The sequence below is a fragment of the Scyliorhinus canicula genome, chromosome 4 (genome assembly GCF_902713615.1).
Source record: "Scyliorhinus canicula chromosome 4, sScyCan1.1, whole genome shotgun sequence".
Classification (NCBI taxonomy): domain Eukaryota; kingdom Metazoa; phylum Chordata; class Chondrichthyes; order Carcharhiniformes; family Scyliorhinidae; genus Scyliorhinus; species Scyliorhinus canicula.
This window is the reverse complement of record NC_052149.1, coordinates 7,211,792-7,239,646: the sequence shown is the minus strand read 5'-3', so window position 1 is coordinate 7,239,646 and position 27,855 is coordinate 7,211,792. Positions and strand designations below refer to the sequence as shown.

The window sequence follows — 27,855 nt, the reverse complement described above, 5'->3', positions numbered from 1 at the left end:
ATCTCATGATTAATTAACAAAATCTGTTTGTGGTTGCTACATTTGCAGCGAGAATGAAAGGATATAGATTTCATAATATTAGAAAAGAGGCATTTTGCCTTTGGAACATGTTTCAGACAAATAATGTTATTCCAAAATCATGAACTTTGACACAAATAAAAAGTGGATTGGTCAGCAAAGTGAGGATTCCAAGTGGTCACCTGACACAGAGCTACGGCTATATATTTGGACTCCAATGCAAACCGAATTCAGATTCAACATGAAGACTCTTATCTTCTTGTTGGCTCTCGCCTGTGCGGGTAAGTCAAGGCATTGAATATTTTCCCGTATTTTTAAAATCAAATCCTTGAACATTTTGTGCTCACTTTTATTTGTTCTTCATTTCCAGGGAGTGCTAATGTCAAAAGATACAGTATGTATATTTCTTCTTCTTCAAATACTGTTAAACTTTCATTTTGTATTCTGCAATTTGATGATCCTTTATTATTCCACTTTGCACAGATCCCATCTTTTCTCAAAATCAGTTGCATATTTACAAGTACGATGGTGTGATTCTGACTGGGCTGCCGGAGAAAGGCTTGAACAGAGCTGGGTTCAGAATAACCAGCACAGTGAGAATCAGAGGTCTAGGATCAAATCAGTACCTTCTACAAGTGAGCACATTTATGAACTTTTCTGCAATATTCGTTCAAACAAAAAAGTATTCAACTCAAGGGTTCATAAGCCATGAGAGTGAGTTTTCCATAAAACAGAAGAATAGGTTCCTATCTTCAGATTAGACCTTAACTTCTTAAACAGTGGTTCAGCACTCAATACTATCAACAGTGAGTTTGTAGCTGTAACATTATAGTTCCCTTGAGGTTAGGGATGAGAAGTGGAAGTGGGGAGATATGGAGATGTACCACAGTCACAAGTGTTTGCATTCTCGCTTTCCAGGTCCGAGCCATGCCCAGGAGCTAAGCATGTTCCTCTCCCACAGGAAGTGAAAGTGACAACAGTAGCTTCCTCTGGAAATTCTTCTCTTTGAAAAATAATTTGAAACAGGAAAAAGAAGGTTGAAATGAAGAATGTAGGGATTCACTACCTCAGTAGAGTATCTCTAATCAACTGCATGAGAAAGATAGGCACAGTGTATATACCAATAAGGTTAGATGATAGAAGGTTAGAAGATGTTAGAGTGGAGAATCAACAGCAGAACGGACCCTATTTGGCAAAATGACCCATTGTGACACTCTAATTATTGTGTGCATATGTGTTGAAAAGCTGTGGGCTCTGCTGGGATTGATATATACCAGATATCGTCATATCCACATTTTGGCTGGATTACTGTTCAGGTTGAAAGTTGTCAATACATTGACAATGCATTGACAGGGGGCCCAAGGACATGAGATTTTGAGCAATTGCTAAACCTAGCTTGGTGCCAGACTGGATCTGTCCTCCATGTGCTGCCAAAGCAGTAATGCAGGAGATCAGGCAAAATGCATAAGATTCAGGCTTGAAGGATTGGAGAATGCTGGTTTATCTGCAGAGCTGGAGACAATTTAAAAAATATATTTCTTTATTCTTTTTCGCATTTTCTTCCAAATTTACACCCACCAACAATAGTCAGTAACAAATATGTCAATCCCCATATCAATAACAACGATCCCATCCTCCCACCAAACCCAAACCATTAGCCCACATATTCACATAAACAACTGATAAAAAGGAATCAGGAATCCCCCATAGCTCCCATGAGCATGCATCGCCCCCCTCCCCCCCAGCTAATGTTCGATGTTATCCAGTTCTTGAAAGTGCATGATGAATAATGCCCATGAATTGTAGAACCTCTCTGTCCTCCCCCTCAGTTCAAACTTAACCTTCTCAAGAGTCAAGAATTCCAACAGACCCTGCCGCCACGCCAGGGCACAGGGTGGAGAGGCTGCTCTCCAACCCATCAAGATCCACCTTCGGGCGTTCAACGAGGCGAAGGCTACAACATCTGCCTCCGCACCCATTTCCAACCCCGGCTGGTCCAACACCCCGAATATGGCCCCCCGTAGGACCTGGGTCCAGTTTCACGTGCACCACTTTAGAAATTGCCCTAAAAACCTCCTTCCAGTAATCCTCTAGCTTTGGATAGGCCCAAAACATATGAGCGTGATTAGCGCCCCCCCCCCCCCCCCCTCCCCGCAACGTTCACACACATCTTCAACTCCTTCAAAGAATCGGCTCATCCTCACCCTCACAGCTGGAGACAATTATCGGCATCTGATGTCAAAATGAAAAGTAAGCAAAATCAAATTGTCTCATTAAACAAGACCTTGGGGTGTGAGCAATGTAACGGCATGCACACTGCTTTCATTGCCTGTTATATTTTAATCTCAGCTTGAAAATCCTCAACTCCAAGAACTTAATGGAATTTGGCCCCAAGACCCGTTTTCCTCACTACGCAAGTTGACGGAAAGATGGAGTCTACTCCTGACCAGACCCGTGAAGTTTGAGTATACAGATGGCCGAGTGGGAAATATCTTTACCTCTGAAGATGTACCTGAAGATGTCTTGAACATCCACAGAGGAATCCTGAACATTTTGCAAATCACCATCAAGAAATCCCAAAACTTCTATGATTTACAAGAGGTACTTTTGCTTTTCGTGTTTACAGAATTATTACTTCATCTACTTTTGCTTCCTGTGTCTCACTCAGTAACTTAAATGTAATTGTTTAGGCTGGAATTGAAGGAATCTGCCACGCAAGGTATATAGTTCAAGAGGACAAGAGAAAGGAACGGCTGATCATAACAAAAGCCAAAGACTTGACCAACTGCCAGGAGAGGGTTCTGAAGCAAACTGGTACAGTCTACACTCAACTCTGCCCTTCCTGTCAGCAGGTATACTTCTCATCATCAATTCCATCTCTAATTATTCCAAGTTAGTTGACAATAACATTAAGATCATTGTAGATTCAGATTCATTGCCCCAGCCAAAATAACGTGCATTCATTTCCAAGTTGTGTTCGGTTGTTGAACACTGGATATTGTTTTATGTAACTATCAATAGAACTACACAGATTGGTAACCATGGTGATGTTTTCCTATCATTAGAGAGGCAGGAATATTCGTGCATCAGCTGCTTCCACCATCGTCCTGAAACCTACCGCAGTTGGTGCAATTATTCAGGAAGCCAGAGTTCGTGAAGTGCATCAGTTTACACCGTTCCATGAACTTGATGGAACTATTCGATTGGAGGCAAGGTAAAGATTTGGATATTGTGCCAATAATTATCTTTTTTTCGAATCATTCTCATTATTTCTTCCATTCTATTTCTTAGCTGTTTGACATTCTTTCATTGTCACATTGGTCCTGGGTTGCCTCTGATGAACATTTTCCATTACAGACAAAGCCTTATCCTGGAGAAGATCACAACAGCGCAGATGGAACAAATACCAGACATGCAAAGTCGACGAAGTTTGCAATATCGCAGTGAGAGAAATGTTCTCCAGCAGCCAATCAGACCGTTTAAGGACCAAAATGTGATCACCCAGGTGAACATATTTTTACATATTTTAAAATCCATTCATGGAATGTGCGGACATTGTAAAATTTAAATGGAAAGATAGAATTTATTGCCAGTCTCCAACTGCGCTTGAGAATGACCTAGCAAAATTGAAGGAATGGTGAAATGGTTTCAAGTCATGATGCTGCCTGGCTTCAAGGGGATGTTGCCATGTACCTGCTATCATTGTTCTGGGTTGGAGAGATTGCGGGTTTGCAAGGTGCTGTCGAAGGAATCTCAATGTGTCGCTGCAATGTATCTTGTAGATGGTTACACTGCTGCCACTGTGAGACCCTGGAGGGGATGAGAAAGTCCAAACTGCTCAATGAGTTGTCAAAGTGGCTGCTTTGTCCTGGATGTCATTGGGTTTCTGGAGTATTGGTGATGTTGCATTCACAAAGGCAATTCTTTTCCTCAATTTCATGGAGTTTCTTCCTTCTCTTGCATAGATAAAAGATACCTTGAATCACATGGCTCAGCACAATGCGCAGGATGTCCATGCCGATGCTCCAGCTAGACTCATGCAGCTTGTGCAGCTGCTCCGTGTCGCTCCACACAGAGCCTTTTCTGAAATTTGGAGCTGGGCTAAATCACAACCTGAACCAAGGTACCTTCAATAAAAAGCATTAAGGTTACAATTGAAATTGAAAGTTTTCTCCAAATAGACCTGCTTTGCTCCCGTTTACTGACGGGAAGTTTTTCTCCTGACGGTTCCCTGCCTGTGAGCAGTCACTGACTCTCGAGATTCTCTTCCTTCCGCCATCATCATGATATTTACTTGGTTCTGCAGTTGGATTTAAGACCATAAGACATAGGAACAGAATTAGGCCACTTGGCCCATTGAGTCTGCTCCACCATTCAATCATGGCTGATATTTTCTCATCCCCATTCTCCTGCCTTCTCCCCATAACCCCTGATCCCCTTATTAATCATGAACCTATCTATCTCTGTCTTAAAGACACTCAGTGATTTGGCCTCCACAGCCTTCTGCGGCAAAGAGTTCCACAGATTCACCACCCTCTGGCTGAAAAAATTCCTCCTGGTCTCTTTTTTAAAGGATCGTCGCTTTAAAACAGGTTCTAGTTTTTCCTACAAGTGGAAACATCCTCTCAATGTCCACTCTATCCAGGCCTCGCAGTATCTTGTACGTTTCAATAAGATCCCCTCTCATCCTTCTAAACTCCGAGTACGGACCCAGAGTCCTCAAACGTTCCTCATACGACAAGTTCTTCATTCCAGGGATCATTCTTGTGAACCTCCTCTGGACCCTTTCCAAGGCCAGCTCATCCTTCCTTAGATATGGGGTCCAAAACTGCTCACAATTCTCCAAATCGGGTCTGACCAGAGCCTTTTACAGCCTCAGAAGTACTCGACACGAGAGGGCTAGAACATTGCATTTGCCTTCTTAACTGCTGACTGAACATGCACATTAACCTTAAGAGAATCGTGAACAAGGACTCCCAGGTCCCTTTGTGCTTCTGCTTTCCAAAGCATTTCCCCATTTAGAAAATAGTCTATGCCTAAATTCCTCCTTCCAAAGTGCATAACCTCACACTTTTCCACATTGTATTTTACTTGCCAGTACATTGCCCACTCTCCAAGCTTGTCCAAGTCCTTCTGCAGCCCCCTTCCTTCCTCAATACTATCTGTCCCTCCACAGATCTGGCTCACTACGCTGGGCAATGGGGCCCTTACCTTGGCCTGGGGTGGTTTGTTCAAGGGCAGGGACAACCCAATGTCCTCCCAAAACGCCCAGCACCCTCACCCCACTCCCCTCACCATCTTATCACGCAAGTCTTAATTATCCTGCCACCCTCTGAAGGGTCTGCTTGAAGTGAAATAAGGTATCAGTTAATTAATGACTGTGACACCTGGGAGTTTCTGCTCCTAAATTGCATAATCCATGATGGTCAGAATGCTTTTCTGTATGAGGAAGAATGTTTCTGCAGCAACTCTCACACCAGACAATCCCAATAAGAGGATGAGAGGGCTTGTGTGGGATTTGGGAAAGTTTTGCCAGTTCAATGACAATTCCGCCTCCTCAGGTGGAGTTAGTCAATGTTGGATCTTCCACATTACATTGGTGATGGATTAATGAGCTCCCGCACAATTTCCCGCCAATGAAGATGTCGACCAATCTATTACCCGACTTGGTGTTTGGTGTATTCATTCTTGGGGAATGTGATGTGTAACAAGTTCAGCATTTGATTACTCATCCTAGTTAGTCTGGAAGAGCGGTAGTGAGTTTCTTCTTGACCTGGTGCAATCTAAATGGTGAAGGTGCTACCGCAGTGTTAGGAATGTCAGGATTGTGATATTAATGTGGTGCCTGGAATGGGAATGACTGGAAACTGACTTTGTCTCCACATTCTAGGCGCTGGCTCCTTGAGGCTATTCCTGCCATTGGGACGATAGAAAGTTTGAAATTCATCAAGAGCAGAATTCAAGAGAGTGAAACAGTCCGCTCGGAAATTATTCAGGCTTTAATTCTCGCACTGCACCAAGTCAAAACCGACCGAGATGTTCTAACTATGGCCAGAGTGAGTTTTCACTGAATCTACCCTTTGTTTCAGAGTAAAATGTATTCAATTCCTGGATTGTGGAGATCTCTGGCTAGGAAAGCCTTCACCGCCCATTCGAGGAAACCATAGAACCAACGAAAGGTTACGGTGCACAAAGAGACCATTCAGCCCATCGAGCCTGGCGTGGTCCAAAAAGAGAAAAAAGAAACTAACCACTCATTTTAATCCATTTTCCTTGGTCGGTCGCCTTGCAGATTCCAGCACTCCAGGCGCAGATCCAGGGATCTTTTCCATGTACAATGCCTTTCAGCTTCAATCACCAATTGGGGCAGTGAATTGCAGATGGCCAGAACCCTCTGGGAGTAAACGTTTTTCCTCAGGACCCCCTCATCCTTCCACCAATCCTATTAATAACCAATATATTAATGGTTTAGATGAGGTATAGAATTATATCTCTGAATTTGCAGATGACACGAAGCTGGGTGGGAGGGTGAGCTGTGAGGAGGGTGCAGAGATCCTTCAGTGTGATTTGGGCAAGTTGAGTGAGTGGGTAAATGAATGGTATCTGTTGCATCAATTGGAAAAAATGCGAGGTAATCCACTTTGGCAGCAAAAAGAGGAAGACAGATTATTATCAGACTGGCCATCAATTAGGAGAGCAGAGGGTTTTCTATAGGCCTCTGAAAAGATGATTCTGGATAAGATCGAAAGCAACAGGGTAGTTGTTATGGACTTTAACTTTCCAAATATTGACTGGAAACGCTATAGTTCGAGTACTTTAGATGAGTCCATTTTTGTCCAATGTGTGCAGGAGGGGTTCCTGACACAGTATATAGATAGGCCAACGAGAGGCGAGGCCGTATTGGATTTGGTACTGGGTAATGAACCAGGACAGGTGTTGTGATTTGGAGATAGGTGAGCACTTTGGTGATAGTGACCACAATTCGAATACGTTTACTTTAGTGATGGAAAGGGATAGGTATATACCGCAGGGCAAGAGTTATATCTGGGGGAAAGACAATTATGATGCGATGAGGCAAGACTTAGGATGCATCGGATGGAGAGAAAAACTGCAGGGGATGGGCACAATGGAAATGTGGAGCTTGTTCAAGGAACAGCTACTGCGTATCCTTGATAAGTATGTACCTGTCAGGCAGGGAGGAAGTGGTCGAGCGAGAGAACCATGGTTTACTAAAGCAGTTGAAACACTTGTCAAGAGGAAGAAGGAGGCTTATTTAAAGATGAGACGTGAAGGTTCAGTTAGGACATTCGAGAGTTACAAGTTAGCTAGGAAGGACCTAAAGAGAGAGCTAAGAAGAGCCAGGAGTGGACATGAGAAGTCTTTGGCAGGTAGGATCAAGGATAACCCTAAAGCCTTCTATAGGTACATCAGGAATAAAAGAATGACTAGGGTAAGAGTAGGGCCAGTCAAGGACAGTAGTGGGAAGTTGTGCGTGGAGTCCGAGGAGATAGGAGAGGTGCTAAATGATTATTTTTCGTCAGTATTCACACAGGAAAAAGACAATGTTGTTAAGGAGAATACTGAGATTCAGGCTACTAGACTAGAAGGGCTTGAGGTTCAGAAGGATGAGGTGTTAGCAATTCTGGAAAGTGTGAAAATAGATACGTCCGCTGGGCCGGATAGGATTTATCCTAGGATTCTCTGGGAAGCTAGGGAGGAGATTTCTGAGCCTTTGGCTTTGATCTTTAAGTCATCTTTGTCTACAGGAATAGTGACAGAAGACGGGAGGACAGCAAATGTTGTCCGCTTGTTCAAGAAGGGGTGTAGAGACAACCCCGGTAACTATAGACCAGTGAGCCTTACTTCTGTTGTGGGCAAAGTCTTGGAAAGGTTTATAAGAGATAGGATGTATAATCACCTGGAAAGGAATAATTTGATTACAGATAGTCAATACGGTTTTGTGAAGTGTAGGTCGTGCCTCAGAAACCTTATTAAGTTCTTTGAGAAGGTGACCAAACAGGTGGACGAGGGTAAAGCAGTTGATGTGGTGTATATGGATTTCAGTAAAGTGTTTGATAAGGTTCCCCACGGTAGGCTATTGCAGAAAATACAGAGGCATGGGATTCAGGGTGATTTAGCAGTTTGGATCAGAAATTGGCTAGCTGGAAGAAGACAAAGGGCGATGGTTGATGGGAAATGTTCAGCCTGGAGTCCAGTTTCTAGTGGTGTACCACAAGGATCTGTTTTGGGGCCACTATTGTTTGTCATTTTTATAAATGACCAAGAGGAGGGCGTAGAAGGATGGGTCAGTAAATTTGCAGATGACACTAAAGTCGGTGGAGTTGTGGACAGTGCGTAAGGATGTTCCAAGTTAAGAGGGACATAGATAAGCTGCAGAGCTGGGCTGAGAGGTGGCAAATGGAGTTTAATGCAGAAAAATGTGACGTGATTCATTTTGAAAGGAATAACAGGAAGACAAGGTACTGGGCTGATAGTAAGATTCTTGGTAGTGTGGATGAGCAGAGAGATCTCGGTGTCCATGTATATAGATCCCTGAAAGTTGCCACCCAGGTTGATAGGGTTGTTAAGAAGGCGTACGGTGTGTTAGCTTTTATTGGTAGAGGGATTGAGTTTCGGAGCCATGAGGTCATGTTGCAGCTGTACAAAACTCTGGTGCGGCCGTATTTGGAGTATTGCGTGCAATTCTGGTCGCAGCATTATAGGAAGGATGTGGAAGCATTGGAAAGGGTGCAGAGGAGATTTACCAGGATGTTGCCTGGTTTGGAGGGAAGATCTTATGAGGGAAGGCTGAGGGACTTGAGGCTGTTTTCTTCAGAGAGAAGAAGGTTAAGAGGTGACTTAATTGAGGCATACAAGATGATCAGAGGATTAGATAGGGTGGACAGTGAGAGCCTTTTTCCTCAGATGGTGATGTCCAACACGAGGGGACATAGCTTTAAATTGAGGGGAGATAGATATAGGACAGATGTCAGAGGTAGGTTCTTTACTCAGAGAGTAGTAAGGGCGTGGAATGCCCTGCCTGCAACAGTAGTGGACTCGCCAACACTAAGGGCATTCAAATGGTCATTGGATAGGCATATGGACAATAAGGGAATTGTGTAGATGGGCTTTAGAGTAGTTTCACAGGTCGGCGCAACATTGAGGGCCGAAGGGCCTGTACTGCGCTGTTTTGTTCTATGTTCTATGTTATATGTTCGATGTTCTATGTTCTATGCTCTAATGCTCAATAATACCTGGGTACCCTCGTACACCAGTCACTGAAGTTAAGCGTGCAGGTGCAGCAGGTGGTAAAGAAGGCCTTCATAGCGAGAGGATTTGAGTACATGAGCAGGAATGTCTTGCTGCAATTATACAAGGCCTTCTTGAGGCCACACCAGGTATGCTTTCAGGAAGCAGTTAGATAGAGCACCTGGGCTGAATGAGATCAAAGGATCTGGGGAAATGCAGCATTAGGCTATTGAGTTGGATGATCAACAATGTTCATAATGAATGGCGGAGCAGGCTCGAAGGCCTCCTCATCCCCTATTTTCTGTCTGGGAACAGACCACTCAGCTAGGCGTCAATTTTGATGTTTTGAGATCACCAATTGATGGAGCCTTTCAGACACAACCAGAATGGCGTGTGGCTGGAATGACCAACAGGTCAAAGGGATTGTGAAGAGCAGGATTCCTTCTCCAAAAGAAACACACTGGGCTTTGCACAAAAATCTGACAATGTCATGGTCACTTTCAGAGTACACAATTGTTAAATTAATTTTATATCATGCAGTCTGTGGGACTTCAAAGTAAATTCTCTGGATTACGTGTCCTGTACTAGAAACAGAGCTGGAATCAAATTACCAAACACGTTTCCAGTTTCACCAGGGTGACCTGTGCTCTGTGAATATAAAACTTCTCATTTGCCATCTCTGTGCAGGAAATCATGGAGCTTGACCAAGTGAAACGTTGTCAACTTACTCGCAAACTTGCAATCCTTGCATATGGTTCCATGATCTTCAGAAACTATGCAGAGAAGCCAATTTGTCCCGAAGAGATATTGAAGGTAAGTTTCTCCTCGTCCCTCTGCCCCGTGTGCCTGTGTTTGTGACTTCTGCACATCTCCTAATTGAGCCTTATCTTCCAGCCCATCCACAGCTTACTCAGCGACGCCGGCAACAGGCCCAATGATGAGGACATCGTTCTGGGCCTCAAAGCGATCGGCAATGCGGGACAGCCGGACAGCATCAAGAATATCGTCAAACTATTGCCTGGATTCGGCACGGCGGCTGCCAATCTGCCACTGAAAGTCCGGGTTGACGCTATCATGGCGCTGCGGAACATCGCCAGGAAAGACCCACGGACTGTACGAGAACCTGCTGTTTGTTTTCCTTCTCATTTGATGTCAAATTGATTTCGGTTTCAGATTATTTGTGAAACTGACCACAGTTAACATGTTAAATCGTTCATTCAAAATGAGACAATTGGACACAGGGAGGGAGACACAATAATGGGTGGTATTCCAGTCTAAAAGTGTGCAAGTTTGGTGGATTGGCCTCACCACATTGTCCCTTAGTGTCCAAGGATTTGCAGTTTAGGTGGGATTACAGGGTTACTGGGATAGGACGGGTGGAGTGGGTCGAGTTAGGATGGTCTTTCAGAAGATCAGTGCAGACTGAATGAGCTGTTCTGCACTGTCGGGATTCTATGCTCGCCCCAGACTGAATGGAATCCAATTCAGCAGCTTGATACTCGAGCCCAAGTCTATTACCACCTCGGATTGGATTTATTTGAATTGGATATTGTCCTTCAGTTGGCTATGGAGCTGGTTTAGCCCTGTGGGCTAAGACAGCTGACTTCTGCATAATGCAGAATCAAGGCCAGCAGCGCAGGTTCAATTCTTGTTCTAGCTAATTCTTGAACAGGCGCCGGAATGTGGCGACTGGGTGCTTCTCACAGTAACTTCATTGAAGCCTACTTGTGACAATAAGCTATTATTATTATTTTAATTGTTTATTGTCACATGTACCGAGCTACAGTGAAATGTATTTTTGTGCGAGCAGCTGAAACAGATCATTCAGTACATGAAAAGTAGAATTAAGGAAAATACGAGGGCAACACAAGGTACACAATGTAAATACATAGACACCGGCATCGGGTGAAGCATACAGGAGTGTTGTATTAATCGACTCACTCCATAAGAGGGTGGTTTATGAGTCTGGTAACAGCGGGGAAGAAGCTGTTTTTGAGTCTGTTCGTGCGTGTTCTCAGACTATTGTACCTGACCGATGGAAGACGTTGGAAGAGTGAGTAAGCCGGGTGGGAGGGGTCTTTGATTATGCTGCCCACTTTCCCCAGGCAGCGGGAGGTATAGATGGAGTCAATGGATGGGAGGCAGGTTTGTGTGATGGACTGGGCGGTGTTCACGACTCTCTGAAGTTTCTTGCGGTTATGGGCCAAGCAGTTGCCATACCAGGCTGTGATGTAGCCAGATAGGATGCTTTCTATGGTGCATCTGTAAAAGTTGGTCAGAGTCAGTATGGACATACTGCTCCATTCCGCTTTTCCACTGTTAAACTATTCTTTCTAATCTTCTGTCACAAGGTACAACGTATCGCTGTACAGACATTTCTCAACCGAAGGAATCATCCCGAGGAGCGAATGATGGCCTGTGCATTACTGTTTGCGACCAAGCCACCCCTGACTTTAGTCTCCATGGTGGCGAACTCACTGCTCACCGAGACCAGCCTGCAGGTGGCCAGCTTCACCCATTCACACATTAGGGCTCTGTCTAGAAGTTCTCTTCCATCCATCAATTCGCTGTAAGTAAACTGACTTGCCTCTTCGGGTTTCCAGCTCATTATCGGGTCAGTCAGTATTAAATGCAAGTGTTTGATAAATGTCTTGCTTTTCATAGGGCTGCTGCCTGCAATCTCGCACTCAACATCTTAAGTCCCAAACTTGAGCAACTTGGTCATCGCTTCAGCAAGGTTTACCGTGTGGACACATTTATGTGTAAGTATACAGCCCCCAGGCCACGGGAGGGGGTGTTAGCAATGGCTTCAACAACTTATAACATAATAATAATATTCTCGTAATCACTTATTGTCACAAGTAGACTTCAATGAAGTTATTGTGATAAGCCCCTCGTCGCAACATTCCGGCGTCTGTTCAGGGAGGCTGGTACGGGAATTGAACCCTTGCTGCTGGCCTTGTCCTGCGTTACAAGCCAGCTGTCTTAGCCCACTGTGCTAAACCAGCCCATAATGACCAAAATGAAATTTAATTATTTAATTGGAATAGATTAATTTGAATTCTTCCCTTTAAAATAGACAATAATGTGTTTAGATACAGCTATGTTGCTACAATTAGTTTTGAGAGAATATACAGAAGTCCTTGTCTAATTGTTCTATCCTTGTGATGTAGACCGGATGATGGCGGGAGCGTCTGCTAAACTCCTTCTGTTTAAGAATTCCGGCAGTATCATTCCCACAGCACTGCTGGCCAAGGTCAGAGGTCATGCCCTGGGAAGCTCATCGGATCTGATAGAGGTAATGTTCCACTGGACTGAACCAAGGAGACCTACCCGCTTGTGAAGCTATCACTCCAGTTCATTGTGTAGACAGTTCTTTCTCAAACTGTTTCTTTCTCATCGATAAAGGTTGGTTTACGAGCAGAAGGTCTCCAGGAGATCCTGATGAAAGAACGAGCACCAGACCTTAGGAAAACTGAGAGTAGATCTATTCGACGCATCCTGAGCAAGGTGAGAGCAGTTCAACGTGGCAGCTCATAAAGAAGTAGATTATCTGCTATCATGTGGCCCAGTGAGAATTGTGTATTGATTCCTGATACTTCCTGTTCTCCAGTTTATCAATTGGAAGGAATTGCCAGAAGAGACACCTTTGGCTTCAGTATACTTGAAACTTTTTGGACAAGAGTTAGCTTTCGCCCAACTGAGAAAGGAAGACCTTGATGCAATTAGACAGGTACTGAACCGATCAGTAAAATAATATTTTGATGAACTGACGCCAGCGTGGTCAGTGATTTGTATATTTGCTTTTCCAGAGAATGTCAAGTCCAATAGACAGTTACATGAAAAAGCTTAATGAGGGAGTTACCTTCAATCCATCCAAGGCGCTGGTGGCAGCTGAGATGCGACAGGTTGTACCGACAGTGATTGGTCTGCCAATGGAACTGAGCATCATTTCATCCGCTGTAGCAGTCTCTAATATCAAAGGTGAGAGTCTGAACGGATAATTAAACTCAAGACTGAAGTTTGCCTTCAGTTTGGGGAGTAACTGGCCAAGATGGTGGAATGTGGACAGTTCCTTCCCCAGCCTCTGTCAATGTGAAATGATGTTTCCTCTTCATGCTTCAGCCTTGTCACAAATTGACACAGATTACAACTGATAAGGGTTCAGTGTCAGTGAGGCTCATTGGCATGTGGAGTAATGTTAGAACATGAGTGGAGAATAGAACCATAGATAATGTAGCACAGAGATAGGCCATCTATGAAATACACCGCACACTGTGGATTCAACAAAGTCAGGATTTTCTTTCTCATTCTCCAAACAGTTGACCTTCGCTCTGACTCTCCCATTGGTAAACTTCCTCGGCTGCTCACTTCCAGGATTCAGCTGAATGCTCGCCTCAACCCAAGGTAGACACGTCAAGCTCTTTTGTTTACAGAACCAGAAATAGTGCCACTGGAATATATCTTGACATGAATGATTATTGACTGCAGTGATTTATTCTGTTTCATATCCTTACCGGGTTGGTGTATTGCTAACGCCTTCTGTAATGTTGCAGCGTGTCCATACACACCAGAGTCTTCATGGGAATAAATATGCCTCAGATCCAGTCAGGCGTGGAACTCCGAGCAAATGTCCGTTCAATTATCCCCGTGGGCATAACTGCAAAGATAAACTTAAAAGAGGGCAATTTCAGGATTGACACTACCCCAGCCGATAAGGAGAACAGGATTTTATCCATGATGTAAGTAGACTACTTGAACAGCGTAAACCAGGTTAATAGACTCAAACAGGTTTATATTAAGAAGGAGGATGTGCTGGAAATTTTGAAAAGCATCAGGATAGATAAGTCCCTTGGGCCAAACAGGATATACCCAAGGTTTCTACGGGAAGCGAGGGAGGGGATTGCTGTGCCATTGGCAATGATCTTTGCGTCCTCACTCTCCACTGGATGATTGGAGGGAGGCGAATGTTGTTCATCTGTTCAAAAAAGGGAATAGGGAAATCCCTGGGAATTAACAGGCACATGGACAGCAGTAAATTGAAGAGGTGTAGGTTAGGTTAATCTTAGATTAGGATAAATGGTCGGCACAACATTTTGGGCAGAAGAGCCTGCGCTGTGCTGTACTGTTTAATGTTCTATGTTCTCTTGTTTGATGACCTGATAATAATTTGAGATTTGATTTCCTGATATTTCCTAACACAATATTCAATGTGCAGTTCCCAGGTGTATGCAGTTTCAAGAAATGTGGAAAATCTGTCGGCGGAAAAAATTACCCCGATTTTACCTTCCACTCCGGAAAGTCGAATTTCCAGACAACGCTTCAGGTCTTCATCCCGGTCATCCCGTGCAACCAGCATGAGAATTGCCGTAAGTGCCAATTGCGTCCGGTAACCACATTAAACAGGCCATCCATTCAGGATTGCCTCGGAGCTGCTCATTTGCTTCATTTGTATTCGATTTTAATTCTCTTTTTCTGATCAACTGATAGTAGCTCATTCTGCGTTCATCACTCCCGGGGTGTGGCAGTTCCAATGACATCTTGCTGCTCCTGCCTCACCACCATGCCCCATTTCCTCCTGTCTCTACAGACACATCTGTCTCCAGAAACACTGTCTGACCAAGTGCCGTGCTCCGAGGAAAAACAGAGGCCACGTGTTCCCAATCGCTCATCCTATCGCACCTGTGCAGAGGCAACAAAATTCGGCGTCAAAGCTTGTGTGGACATCAGGATGGAGAACGCTCTTTCCTTCAAACATAGTCCATTGTACCGGCTGATGGGAGAACATACTTTGAACGTCTCGATTGCACCAGGTACAAACATGAGAAAGCACTTCCCCAACAGGTTCGGTGGATTGGCCATTTCAAATTGCCCCTCAGTGTCCAAAGTTTAGGTGGGGTTAGGGTGACAGGGCAGAGGGAGTGGACTCAGGCAGTGTGCTCTTGCAGAGGGTCAGTGCAGCCTCAATGAGCCGAATGGCTTCTTTCTGCACTCGAGTGATTCTATGGATAGCTAATGATGCCTGACAACATAATTGAATCAAGACTGAATTATGCATAAAATACCAGCATTGAATTCCGGGAATACAACTAAAAGAAACCACCTTGTCATCAACTCCTTGCTTGTTGAGGTGCGGCTATTGGATGGTCCAATTAACTGGGGTACTCATTACCATAGAACATAGAACGATACAGCGCAGTACAGGCCCTTCGGCCCTCGATGTTGCACCGACATGGAAAAAATCTAAAGGCCATCTAACCTACACTATGCCCTTATCATCCATATGCTTATCCAATAAATTTTTAAATGCCCTCAATGTTGGCATGTTCACTACTGTTGCAGGTAGGGCATTCCACGGCCTCACCACTCTTTGCGTAAAAAACCCACCTCTGACCTCTGTCCTATATCTATTACCCCTCAATTTAAGGCTATGTCCCCTCGTGCTAGCCACCTCCATCCGCGGGAGAAGGCTCTCGCTGTCCACCCTATCTAACCCTCTGATCATTTTGTATGCCTCTATTAAGTCACCTCTTAACCTTCTTCTCTCTAACGAAAACAACCTCAAGTCCATCAGCCTTTCCTCATAAGATTTTCCCTCCATACCAGGCAACATCCTGGTAAATCTCCTCTGCACCCGTTCCAAAGCTTCCACGTCCTTCCTATAATGAGGCGACCAGAACTGTACGCAATACTCCAAATGCGGCCGTACTAGAGTTTTGTACAACTGCAACATGACCTCATGGCTCCGGAACTCAATCCCTCTACCAATAAAGGCCAACACACCATAGGCCTTCTTCACAACCCTATCAACCTGGGTGGCAACTTTCAGGGATCTATGTACATGGACACCGAGATCCCTCTGCTCATCCACACTACCAAGAATTTTACCATTAGCCAAATATTCCGCATTTCTATTATTCTTTCCAAAGTGAATCACCTCACACTTCTCCACATTAAACTCCATTTGCCACCTCTCAGCCCAGCTCTGCAGCTTATCTATGTCCCTCTGTAACCTGCAACATCCTTCCGCACTGTCTACAACTCCACCGACTTTAGTGTCGTCTGCAAATTTACTCACCCATCCTTCTGCGCCCTCCTCTAGGTCATTTATAAAAATGACAAACAGCAACGGCCCCAGAACAGATCCTTGTGGTACGCCACTCGTAACTGAACTCCATTCTGAACATTTCCCATCAACTACCACTCTCTGTCTTCTTTCAACTAGCCAATTTCTGATCCACATCTCTAAATCACCCTCAATCCCCAGCCTCCGTATTTTCTGCAATAGACGACCGTGGGGAACCTTATCAAACGCTTTACTGAAATCCATATACACCACATCAACTGCTCTACCCTCGTCTACCTGTTCAGTCACCTTCTCAAAGAACTCGATAAGGTTTGTGAGGCATGACCTACCCTTCACAAAACCATGCTGACTGTCCCTAATCATATTATTCCTATCTAGATGATTATAAATCGTATCTTTTATAATCCTCTCCAAGACTTTACCCACCACAGACGTTAGGCTCACCGGCCTATAGTTACCGGGGTTATCTCTACTCCCCTTCTTGAACAAAGGGACCACATTTGCTATCCTCCAGTCCTCTGGCACTATTCCTGTAGCCAATGATGACCTAAAAATCAAAGCCAAAGGCTCAGCAATCTCTTCCCTGGCTTCCCAGAGAATCCTAGGATAAATCCCATCCGGCCCCGGGGACTTATCTATTTTCACCTTGTCCAGAATTGCCAACACTTCTTCCCTACGCACCTCAATGCCATCTATTCTAATAGCCTGGGTCTCAGCATTCTCCTCCACAATATTATTTTTTTCTTGAGTGAATACTGACGAAAAGTATTCATTTAGTATCTCGCTTATCTCCTCAGCCTCCACACACAACTTCCCACCACTGTCCTTGACTGGCCCTACTCTTACCCTAGTCATTCTTTTATTCCTGACATACCTATAGAAAGCTTTTGGGTTTTCCTTGATCCTTCCTGCCAAAGACTTCTCATGTCCCCTCCTTGCTCGTCTCAGCTCTCTCTTTAGATCCTTCCTCGCTTCCTTGTAAATATCAAGCGCCCCAACTGAAACTTCACGCCTCATCTTCACATAGGCCTCCTTCTTCCTCTTAACAAGAGATTCCACTTCTTTGGTAAACCACGGTTCCCTCGCTCGACCCCTTCCTCCCTGCCTGACTGGTACGTACTTATCAAGAACATGCAATAGCTGTTCCTTGAACAAGCTCCACATATCCAGTGTGCCCAACCCTTGCAGCCTACTTCTCCAACCAACACATCCTAAGTCATGTCTAATGGCATCATAATTGCCCTTCCCCCAGCTATAACTCTTGCCCTGCGGGGTATACTTATCCCTTTCCATCACTAACGTAAAGGTCACCGAATTGTGGTCACTGTTTCCAAAGTGCTCACCTACCTCCAGATCTAACACCTGGCCTGGTTCATTACCCAAAACCAAATCCAATGTGGCCTCGCCTCTTGTTGGCCTGTCAACATATTGTGTCAGGAAACCCTCCTGCACACATTGTACAAAGAATGACCCATCTAATGTACTCGAACTATATCTTTTCCAGTCAATATTTGGAAAGTTAAAGTCTCTAATGTTGAGGCTCTGTCGATTTGATCGTGGGCAATATCGTGCCCACTTACAGCTGCACAGAGATCCAACAGGAATTCAACTGGGATTGGTGTTGTCCTTTTCTGATCAATGGTCCTTGTTCTTTCTCCTAAATTTATGCTGAACGAGAGAAGAAGGCCTCCTAACAACAACCCTGGCAAAGCTTGTCAATTTCACCTAATATCACTGACAGGGCTGTGCCGTCACAGGTCAGCTTGTTAACTTGACCTCTAACCAGCAGGATTGTCAATAGTAACCAGATTAACATTGAATGGGTTAGATGTGTGATAGCCGTTGTTTAGAAAAAGCCAGATGATCAGTCAGTACAACTTGAAACATTCTGCCCTTAACACACACCTTCTGGCCCTCTGCAAGTCACTATCAATGGGTAAATGGTCCTAACCAGGTGAGGTGCTGATTTTCAGCACTTTATTGAGACACTCAGTACCTATCCATGATGAAGAAAGGTTAGACATGCTGAACGTTAAGTGATATTGCTGTCTCGAGGACTCGGTGAAGATTGCTCCTGAGAGAATAAGCATCAGTGGGCTAGAGGGATGGTTTGTAATGCAGAACAAGGCCAGCAGCGCCGGTTCAATTCCCGTACCGGCTGAGAATTCTGAATTCTCCCTCTGTTTGCCCGAAAAGGCGCCGGAATGTGGCGACTCGGGGCTTTTCACAGCAACTTCATTGCAGTGTTAATGTAAGGCTACTTGTGATAATAAAAAGATTATTAATTATTTATTTAACATCTCTTGTTGTAAGTGCTGCTCAATTCATGGGAAACCTTTTATTTCTAGTGACCTCGGACCCAGAAATTGAAAAGATTGTGTTAGAAATACAAGCAGGATCCAGGGCATCGTCCAAACTAATGCGACTTTCTGACAAAGAGTTAGGACCAGACAGAATCCGCAGCAGTGCCGAAAGACTGCGATTGATGAGACAAAGCTCAACGGTACCTTCTCATTAATATATGTAGTGAAATATCACATTGCACTGATCACTGAATCCTGGAACGCTAAGATACCGTTAGTCAGGAAATCTGAAGCAAAGACATTCCCAATCACTCCCAAATTCTCAGAAAACAGTTCATGGTTCGAGTCCATATCATTTCTTTAGAGATAGAGTGAAATAATCTCTGTTTCCCTCTCCGCAGATGCTCCCTGACCTGTTGAGTGTTTCCACAATTTTCTGTTTTAATTTTCAGTATTTTGCGTTCATGAAATTCTCCAATAGTTCAGTAGCATAGAAACAAAGTATTTTGCGACATTGGAAAGGGTAATTGTCTGTGTACCAGTTCTGAATAGAAGAAAGAATGACACTAAATAATTGTCACCATGATCACCAGTATGGCAGGCTTGGCAGAAATGGCCCACTCTTCCCTCAACCCCCGTTATCTGCTTTAACCTCCACAGTGAGCCATTTTTATATCAAAACCTTAAAATACTGTTTTGTTCACAGCCTAGAACGCGCAACAGTACTATGTCCAGTTCGAGCTCCAGCAGTTCCATGCAACAGTCAAGAAGACTCGCCTCTCGATCCACCTCCCGTACAAGCAGTTCATCAGAATATAGTCAGCGGCGGCGAAATTCTAAAACTGTCCTTCCAAGTGGAACAAGTGTCAGCAGGAAGAGAGGAAGCAAGAGGAGGAGCAGCAGCAGCAGTAGCAGCAGCAGCAGCAGGTTGAGGAGCAAAAGGCTGTCACAACAACACATAAGCAGACGGACCAGTGGAACTTTGCGCAGTAGCAGGAGATTGAACAGTCGGAGAGAGGTAACTGCTGTTATCAATGCTGCCAATAATTTGATCTTCTTATGCTGGGGGAAAAACACTTTCCATTTGAGTTAAATCCTTCTGCTTTAGCAAGGCACCAACTTCAAACCCATACCCCGTTCTGATATTTCCCCAACTTCCAAAGTTACTCTCCATGAATAGAATTGCCAGGAAAGCAATTTATTTCTCATAAGAATTTTCCAGTCTAGAGAGACAGAAGTTCCTATGTTGATAAGATATAGGAGGAAAATTATGCCATTCGGCCGATCAAGTGCTCCGCCATTCTATCATGGCTGATATGTTCCTCATCTGCTACCTACAATGTTACAGGCCAAGAGCTGAATTGTGAAATCAGCCAGATCATCTCCTCCCTACAACACATTACCTAAGAGCAGGAATAGGCATAACCATTCAAGCCATTACCAATTAAATATCCATCTAACTCCTCCTGAAATTTACTCACTGTCCAACATTCAGCACATACTTGGGTAGCGAATTACACAGATTCACAACCCTTTGGGAGAAGTAGTTTTTCCTAAAATCTGTTTTAAATTTGCGACCTCTTATTCTAAGATTATTATCTCTTGTTTTAGAATGTCCCACAAGGGGAGGCATCAGCTCCACACCTACTTTATTCATCCCCTTTAGCATGCTGTATACTTCAATTAGATCTCCCTCATTCTTCTAAACTCCACATAGTACAGACCTAAACTGTTCAATCTCTCCTCATACGACAAACCCCTCATCATTGGAATCAACCTCATGAACCTCCTCTGAACTTCCTCCAATGCCACTACATCTTTCCTCAAATAAGGGGACCAAATCTGTGCACAATACTCAGGTGCAGCCTTATATAATCCCTTTGCTATCAATGCCAACATTCCATTTGCTTTCCTTATTATCTGCTGCACCGGCATGCTCATTTCCTGTGAGTGATGCGCAAGGACATCCAGATCTCTCTGCATTGGAGCAACCTAAACTATCTCCCCATTTAAGTAATAAGTTGCCGTTCCATTTTGTGGACCAAAATGCATGACCTCACACTTGTCCACGTTTAACTCCATCTGCCCCATTTTGGCCCACTATCCGAACCTATTTATATCCATGTGTAAGGTTCTTATTTCCAGTCTCTCTGCCTGGGCTGCATTTAAACTAGGTCACCGAGAATGATTGGCCGACTATTTGTAAATCATCTGATTCTTTATTTCAATCTCTTTTCACAGTCAATAAGCCGCCAACTCCTGGAACTTGCGTTCAGGCCTTTGCAAGACAGCCGGGTAAGATAACACTCGACTCGAACAGTTAGCAATTCTTGTTCTGTGACATGGACATTTATGTAACATTAATCATACTGACACTGAAACATTTACATTTTCATCGCTAAATTGAAATAATAAAAATCAAGTAAGTCACATAGTCAAAGGGAAGTGCAATAGTTTGTTCCCAACGTCTTGATAGACATCTGATCAATTTGCATTTTGATGTTGCTCAGTACACAGTCCGAAGGCAGTCAGCACGAATTCTCTCTGCTTCAACACATCGCTCTGGCTCCAGCCGTATTACCAGGATAAGCCGTCGTTCTGGCTCAATACATCGCTCTGGCTCCAGCCGTATTACCAGGATAAGCCGTCGATCTGGCTCAAGGGCAAGTCGCGCCAGCCATGGTTCATCCATCCTTCGGTCATCGGAGCAGGTCTGTTGAGTTGTCGCTGTTGGAACGGTCCCAGAGGCTTTTAATGTTTGGGGCTTTTTCAGCCGAGGTGTTTATTTGATATAATCTGCATTTGTGTTTCAAACTGCAGCGCTATTTGATTAGCAGGGTGGGCTCACCTTCCCTGGTTGTCCTTCTTCGATCTCGAAGGACCGACGGCACACAGCGAGGCTACCAGGTGACTGGATACGTGAAGATGGAAACTCGCCTGCCGAGGGTACACTTGCGTCTGGTGGAACTGGATGAGAAGAGCAATTGGAGAATCTGTGCTGATGCAGCAATGCCCAGCTCACACAAAGTCTTGGTAATGGCCAATTCTCCAATCGCATGCCTGCCTGCTGTAGACATTCTGAAATGCCGACAGGTAAAGTGTCGCTTTGTCTCATTGTCATTTCCTTTAACATTCTCTAGACACAAGTGAGATGGGGTGAAAACTGTGAGAAATACAGAGTTTCCGTCAGAGTGTCCAATGGTCAGCTTGCAACACACCCAGCAGTGAAGGTCAAAATGCAATGGTCCAGGATTCCTGAGAGTCTGAAATATAATGCAAAAATGTGAGTATTGTGCAAACATCATTGTCTCAGTCTGTTCTTCACACTGTCCCTTATCCACAATACTCAGATCCCAAACAATTGTTGTCCAATCAGGGTTGGAGACTCTCTACCAGGTTTGGGTTATGCGTTAGGATTGTCTCAAACCTACAGACGTAATCCATCTCGTCAGATTACAGTACTGGTGGCTCTAACATCCCCACGTACAATCGATACAATCATCAAACTGCCCAAGGTATTTCTTTACGATTGTTTCACTGTGATTTTTTCACTTGACGTCACATTTGTGTGCCTGCGGAATCATGAATCTTTGTTGTCCTCTTGCAGATGACAGCCTATTATCAGGGTTTGCAGCTCCCTGCATCGTTGCCCATGCACGCAATAAGTGTCCGGGTGCAGCAGAAAGGATTCAGCACCATAGCTGACATTCCAGACATGGTTCTGGCAACCAACCAACGTAATTAAAATTTCAAATATCTCCGCTCCAGATTTAGCTGCGACGAGTTATAGCGAAAAGTTGCCATTATTTTAAATCGAATCTCGCGCAGAAAAGCATTGAAGTCCTGCCTGATTTATATTTGTTCACCAACATGAGATGCTCGGTGGGCCCATCAGCAATGTTGGAAATGCCTCCTTCCAGTCTGTAGAATGTCCATTGGTCCGCAGGATGTTGGAACCAATCACGTGCTTGTTGTGTAATTCCAAATATCAAATAGCAGTCGAGCGATTATTATTGGCGTATCGATGATGGAATAACCGATACATTATTCTGGCCTTGCTCTGCCTCCGATTTTAACAAATCTTAACTTGCTTATTTTTAAAAATGTTAACCATTCCCTCAGAATAATGTGCAAAGGAAGAATAGCTGACCATGTTAGTTTGAATCTCATCAATTATCATTGCTAGGCCAATCATCATTTGTAAATAAATAATTGATAACGTCATCATTTGTAAATATCCTTTGATTGTTCTGTAGGTCAGTGTACTGTAGAAAATGATGTTGTTCGGTCCTTCGATGGAGCCGAATTGAAACATTCCCTCGCGAATAGGTGCTATTATGTCCTGACCCAAGATTGTTCAGCATCTCCAAGATTCATATTGATGACGAGGCGTGCTGAAATTGATCAGAGCAAAAAGGAAATTAAATTAGTGCTGGCATCCAACAATACGTAAGTTACATTATCTTTGATTTCCAATAGCTTTCCTGTATATTTCTGGAGAGTGTGATTATTTAATTGAAGAGGGAGTAACTTTTATCAGACTGTCAAATGGCAACTTTAATTCCTCTGATATTTGCATGCCAGCAAACTGGGATCCATTGAAAAATGTATCAATGGGCACAGGCGAACAGACTACTGCTGGCTCAATATTAGTGATGCCAAGAGGCTTTAAGGACACCACACTGCTCATTAGAATCCAAATGTGTTATTGAAGCGGAAAGGGCAGGAAAGATTAGTTAAATTCATTAGATAAACCATGGTCTGAATGTGAAAAATCCCCCCTGTTTACCGACCAATCATCTGGTTTCCTCCCACAGTCCAAAGATGAGCAGGTGAGGTGGATTGGCCATGTTAGAATGCCCTTTTGTATCCAAAGGCTTGGTTGGGTTATAGGGATGGGGGCGGGGGGTGGAGTTGGCCTGCAGACTCAATCGGTGGAATAGCCTCCTTCTGCACTGTAGATATTCCACAAAATTCTATTGCAACAAGGAAGATGTTTCAAGGAATTTCATTGTTAATGAAACAATTTTGGAGTACACTAGAATGGTGAAGATGCGAGATATTTGTTACTTTCTTTCCTTACTACTAGCATCATTTTTCTGGCAAATGGGTGAGAACGATTTCACAATGGTGAGTAACGGAGGTCACACTGTATCTTTAGAAGGCAGCACGCTAATTCAGGGCATTCCTTCAGGAGAGCAATCAGTAGGTTGGCGATAATGAAGGGATTATGTGGAAAAAAGTGAGCTTAATTATCAGATTGCATATTTTGCACCGCACACTTTACATGGTTCAATGCCACAGAACATTTATAGGTACTTTAACAGAGTCTGTGTGTCTGCTTTGAAACAGGATCATTGAAGCAATTCCTACAAAAAGTGGAACAAAGCTCTTGATTAATGGTGCAGAGCAAGATCCGAACCAACAGATTCCAGAGCTACCTGGTGAGTAAATCTCCTGCTCCTACTTAGGGGCAGCACGGTAGCACAATTGATTAGCACTGTGGCTTCACAGCGCCAGGGTCCCAGGTTCGATTCCCTGCTCGGTCACTGTCTGTGCGGAGTCTGCATGCTCTCCCCGTGTCTGCGTGGGTTTCCTCCGGGTGCTCCGGTTTCCTCCCAAAGGCCTGCACATTAGGTGGATTGGCCATGATAAATTGCCCTTAGTAACCACAAAGGTGAGGAGGGGATAATGGGTTACGGGCATAGGGTGGAAGTGAGGGCTTTAAGTGGGCTGGTGCAGACTCGATGGGCCAAATGGCCTCCTTCTGCACTGTTTGTTCTATGTCTATGTACTTAATTGCCTTGAATTTAAATTTCAGAAATATCACACCATATGATTGCACTGTTCACCATCATTGTCAATTGCACTATTTACTATGACTGGCCAGAAAAACATTAATTGACCTTAAATTGATTCTCCTTAAATTTTTCACACACCGAGAGGTTGTTTCCGTTGGCTGGTGAGTCTCAAACATCATGGCAAAGTTTCAGGATGTGGGGTGTATTATTGAGGATGGAGGTGAGGAGAAATTTCTTCATTCAAAGGGTTGTGAATTTTAGAATTTGCTACCCCAGAATGCTTTGCATGCTTCACCCTTGATTATATTTAAGGTTGCACTGGACAAATGTTTGGGACTCAGAGGATATGGGAGGGGGAGGAAAGAGCAGTTAAGGCCAATGATCAGCCATGAACATGTTGAATGGAGCATGAGGCACCAGTCCTCGTATTCTTCATTCTGGAGTACAAGAGGTAATGTAGACTTAGTATAAAAAATAGAAGTATGTTAATATGGAAGATCCCTGTGAACATTTTTCCCTGTATTAAACTCAGTTCCAAAATTAATAGCACATCCAATTGCTATGGATTTGATTTATAAAGAAAGTAGCACAATATACAGTCATCATCTGCTGACACACCTCTTCAATCTGAGTTCTTCTCTAATTTTCAATCAATGTACAGTTCAGTCACATTCCAAAATAAAAGTATCCAGTTTACAATCATCTTTTGCTTGGAATTTCTTTGCTTTCCGCATTATCTTAGTATTGTCAGAAGATTGAAATCGCTGATTGGAAAATGGTTATCTGTCCTCTTTTTAGATATCAGTGTTCAGCAGAAAGATGCCAGAATTATTTTAGAAGCAAGAACAATCGGTATTGAGCGACTGTTCTTTGATGGGAACCGAGTGGAGGTATGTCAGGCTATTGAACAAATCATAACTTTAAACATGAACTTTGAATGTAGCTGGTAAACTGATTTCCCCCCCCTCTGCGTATAGATTGTACTTGATCAGATGATTAGTAAGACATGTGGTATTTGTGGACAAAATAATGCTGAGAAAAAAATGATGAAACCAAATCAAGAGGAAGCCAGAGATGTTGAGGATCTGTTTGAATCATGGACATATCCAGGGCAATCCTGCGCAGATGGTAAGAGAATCGCCACTCATTTTCAATCATGTTCTGCCTCTAAGCCATCATCCCATCAGCATTTGTCCCACTGTGATAAACTGTATTTTGTTAAATTTCAGACTGCAAAGTTAGACGAGAATTTGTGCAATTAGGAAAAGTCATTGAATTCGAAGGACTGGAATCCAGATGTTATTCAGTTGAACCAGTTCAACGGTGCCTGGAAGGATGTGCACCCATTGAAACACGCTCTCAGATGATCAATTTCCACTGTGTGTCATCCAGTAAGTGTGTAGCACTAATGTATGTACTTCACACACCAACAAAATACAACCTTTACATAGGATTGCACAGAATAAACAGATCAGAAAGGGGTTATTCTCCTGACTAGTCCAAGCCATGTTTATGTTCCGCTCGAGCTTCTCCTCATCTTTTCTCATTTAAATCTATTATTGTAATCCTATATTCCCCTCCCACTCAATGTTTGCTCGTTTCTCTGAAATACATGCTCACTTTACACTTCACCAACCCCCTGTGCTGCCCAGTTCCATCTTCTGACATTCACGCCCCTCGATATGGTGTCAAGTATATTCAGCAGTGAGGGAATACCATTTATGATTGCAAAGAGTGAAATTCTCTTGTTTCAGTGATTGTTGTTACCTGCAATGATCACATATCCCCACAAACCTACTTGAGATCTTGTTAGTGATAAAGAATCAAAGCTGTGATTATCACATAACTCATGATTTGATATTACCTGAACACACATTGAAGCAATAGTTTACTTTTCGGTGCATTGTACCTTTGCATCTAAATTCCTCATGCCCAAACATTCAATATTTATTCCATTGGTTTGGCTTCACTCCCGACAGCTGCCTGCTGAATTTTCCCCTTGGTTACAGCTGGGTCCAAATCATTGTATGTTTTTAAGGTGATAGGTGTTGTTCTTGAGGACTAAAGGTATCACAGGGTATGGGGGGAAAGCAGAAACGGGTTACTGAGTTGGATGATCACCAAGATCATAATGAATGGCTGAGCCGGCTCGAAGGGCCAAATGGCCTCCCTACTACTTCTATTTTCTGTAATACCTGATTCATTTTGCTTAAGATCTGCATTGACACGGATTAAAATAATATTTACGTACATCGGAGAAATGGTCACATTTTAAATATATCTGTGTTTTCCACTGATTCTCCTCTAACGCTACATTTTTTTGTTGACAGATTTCACTGTGAGTGACTATACAATGTTCAGTAGGAAGTCTTCGGACATGCGGCGCTCTGTGGATTCCCATAGTGACTGTATGTGCAGCCGGTGTGCGGAAGCGTGAAGACATCCGGCTACCTTGTCTTCAAGGAGGACACATGAGATCTATATTCATTTGTGAATTTGAAATAATTTGTAAATTATGGATTCCAGGGTTCACAAGATGAACTCAAAGTACTGTAAATTTAACATTCTGAAATGTTCTTTCAAATGCAACAATAAAGTTTTTATTTCTCAGCAAGTGCAAAATAAGTTGTTTGAGTCATTTCTGTGCTCAAGAATCTCACAATCTCTCCCTGAGTTCGACAACTGCCTCCTCGTTCTCTTGGGTGAAGACAGCTTTGAAATATTTGTTCAGCACCCTACCAATGCCCTCTAGCTCCACCCACAGATTTCCCCCATGGTCCTGACTGGGCCCTACTCTCCCTGGTTGTCCTCTTCCCTTTGATATGGCATATCTTGGGATTTCCCCTACTTTTACCAGCCAGAGCTTTCTTATATCTCCTCTTTGCTCTCCTAATTGATTTCTTAAGCTCCACCTGCACTTTCTGCCCTCAAACAATGCCTCTGCAGACTTGTTCCCCTTATACTTGTTAAAAGCTTCTCTTTTCCTTCTCATTGTATCCTGAATGTCTCTGGTCATCCATGGTTCTCAGGGTTTGTTACACTTTCCTATTACCTCAGAGGGAACATATTGGGCCTCTACCCTCCCCACTTCATCTTTGAACTCCCCCCCCCCCCCTCCCCACCCTCACTGCTCTTCTGTACGTTTCCCCACAATTAACTATTTCCAGTCTACCTTGGCCAGATCCTGCCTTATTTCGTTAATATCTACTCTCTCCCAATCCAAAACCTTTTTTGCAACTTGTCCTTGTTTCTTTATCCATAACAAATTTAAATTGAACTATGTTGTGGTCGCTATCACCAAAATGCTCCCCCACCAACACATCAACTCTACTCCATCTAAGCCCTTCACATAATAGCTATCCCAATTAATTTTGCGAAAGTTGAAGTCACCTGATAT

The 27,855-nt window shown here is 43.6% G+C and overlaps 1 protein-coding gene across 1 annotated transcript; it reads left to right on the top strand.

The window, feature by feature from the left end:
* The first annotated feature begins 139 nt into the window (after window positions 1-139).
* Window positions 140-27,034, top strand: LOC119964117 (vitellogenin-like). Its single transcript, XM_038793423.1, has 35 exons — window positions 140-299; window positions 389-412; window positions 502-653; window positions 2,368-2,619; window positions 2,709-2,870; window positions 3,084-3,232; window positions 3,376-3,523; window positions 3,984-4,141; window positions 5,909-6,074; window positions 9,955-10,080; window positions 10,162-10,380; window positions 11,619-11,836; window positions 11,932-12,029; window positions 12,441-12,565; window positions 12,676-12,777; window positions 12,881-13,000; window positions 13,080-13,251; window positions 13,590-13,674; window positions 13,824-14,009; window positions 14,486-14,636; window positions 14,858-15,080; window positions 18,703-18,857; window positions 19,364-19,675; window positions 20,899-20,952; window positions 21,168-21,368; window positions 21,478-21,690; window positions 21,798-21,940; window positions 22,034-22,172; window positions 22,265-22,394; window positions 22,914-23,106; window positions 24,010-24,101; window positions 25,257-25,348; window positions 25,436-25,586; window positions 25,688-25,849; window positions 26,789-27,034. Exons 1-35 carry the CDS (start codon window positions 140-142, stop codon window positions 26,893-26,895), a joined length of 5,340 nt encoding a protein of 1,779 aa, XP_038649351.1. The 3' UTR covers window positions 26,896-27,034.
* Window positions 27,035-27,855: the final 821 nt, after the last annotated feature.

Excerpts from the sequence above, each read along its gene's own strand:
- LOC119964117 (XM_038793423.1), top strand. The coding sequence starts at position 140 with ATGAACTTTGACACAAATAAAAAGTGGATTGGTCAGCAAAGTGAGGAT. Across the intron at positions 20,953-21,167 it reads GGCCTTTGCAAGACAGCCGG|TACACAGTCCGAAGGCAGTC; the intron begins GTAAGATAACAC and ends GATGTTGCTCAG. Across the intron at positions 23,107-24,009 it reads GTGCTGGCATCCAACAATAC|GATCATTGAAGCAATTCCTA; the intron begins GTAAGTTACATT and ends GCTTTGAAACAG.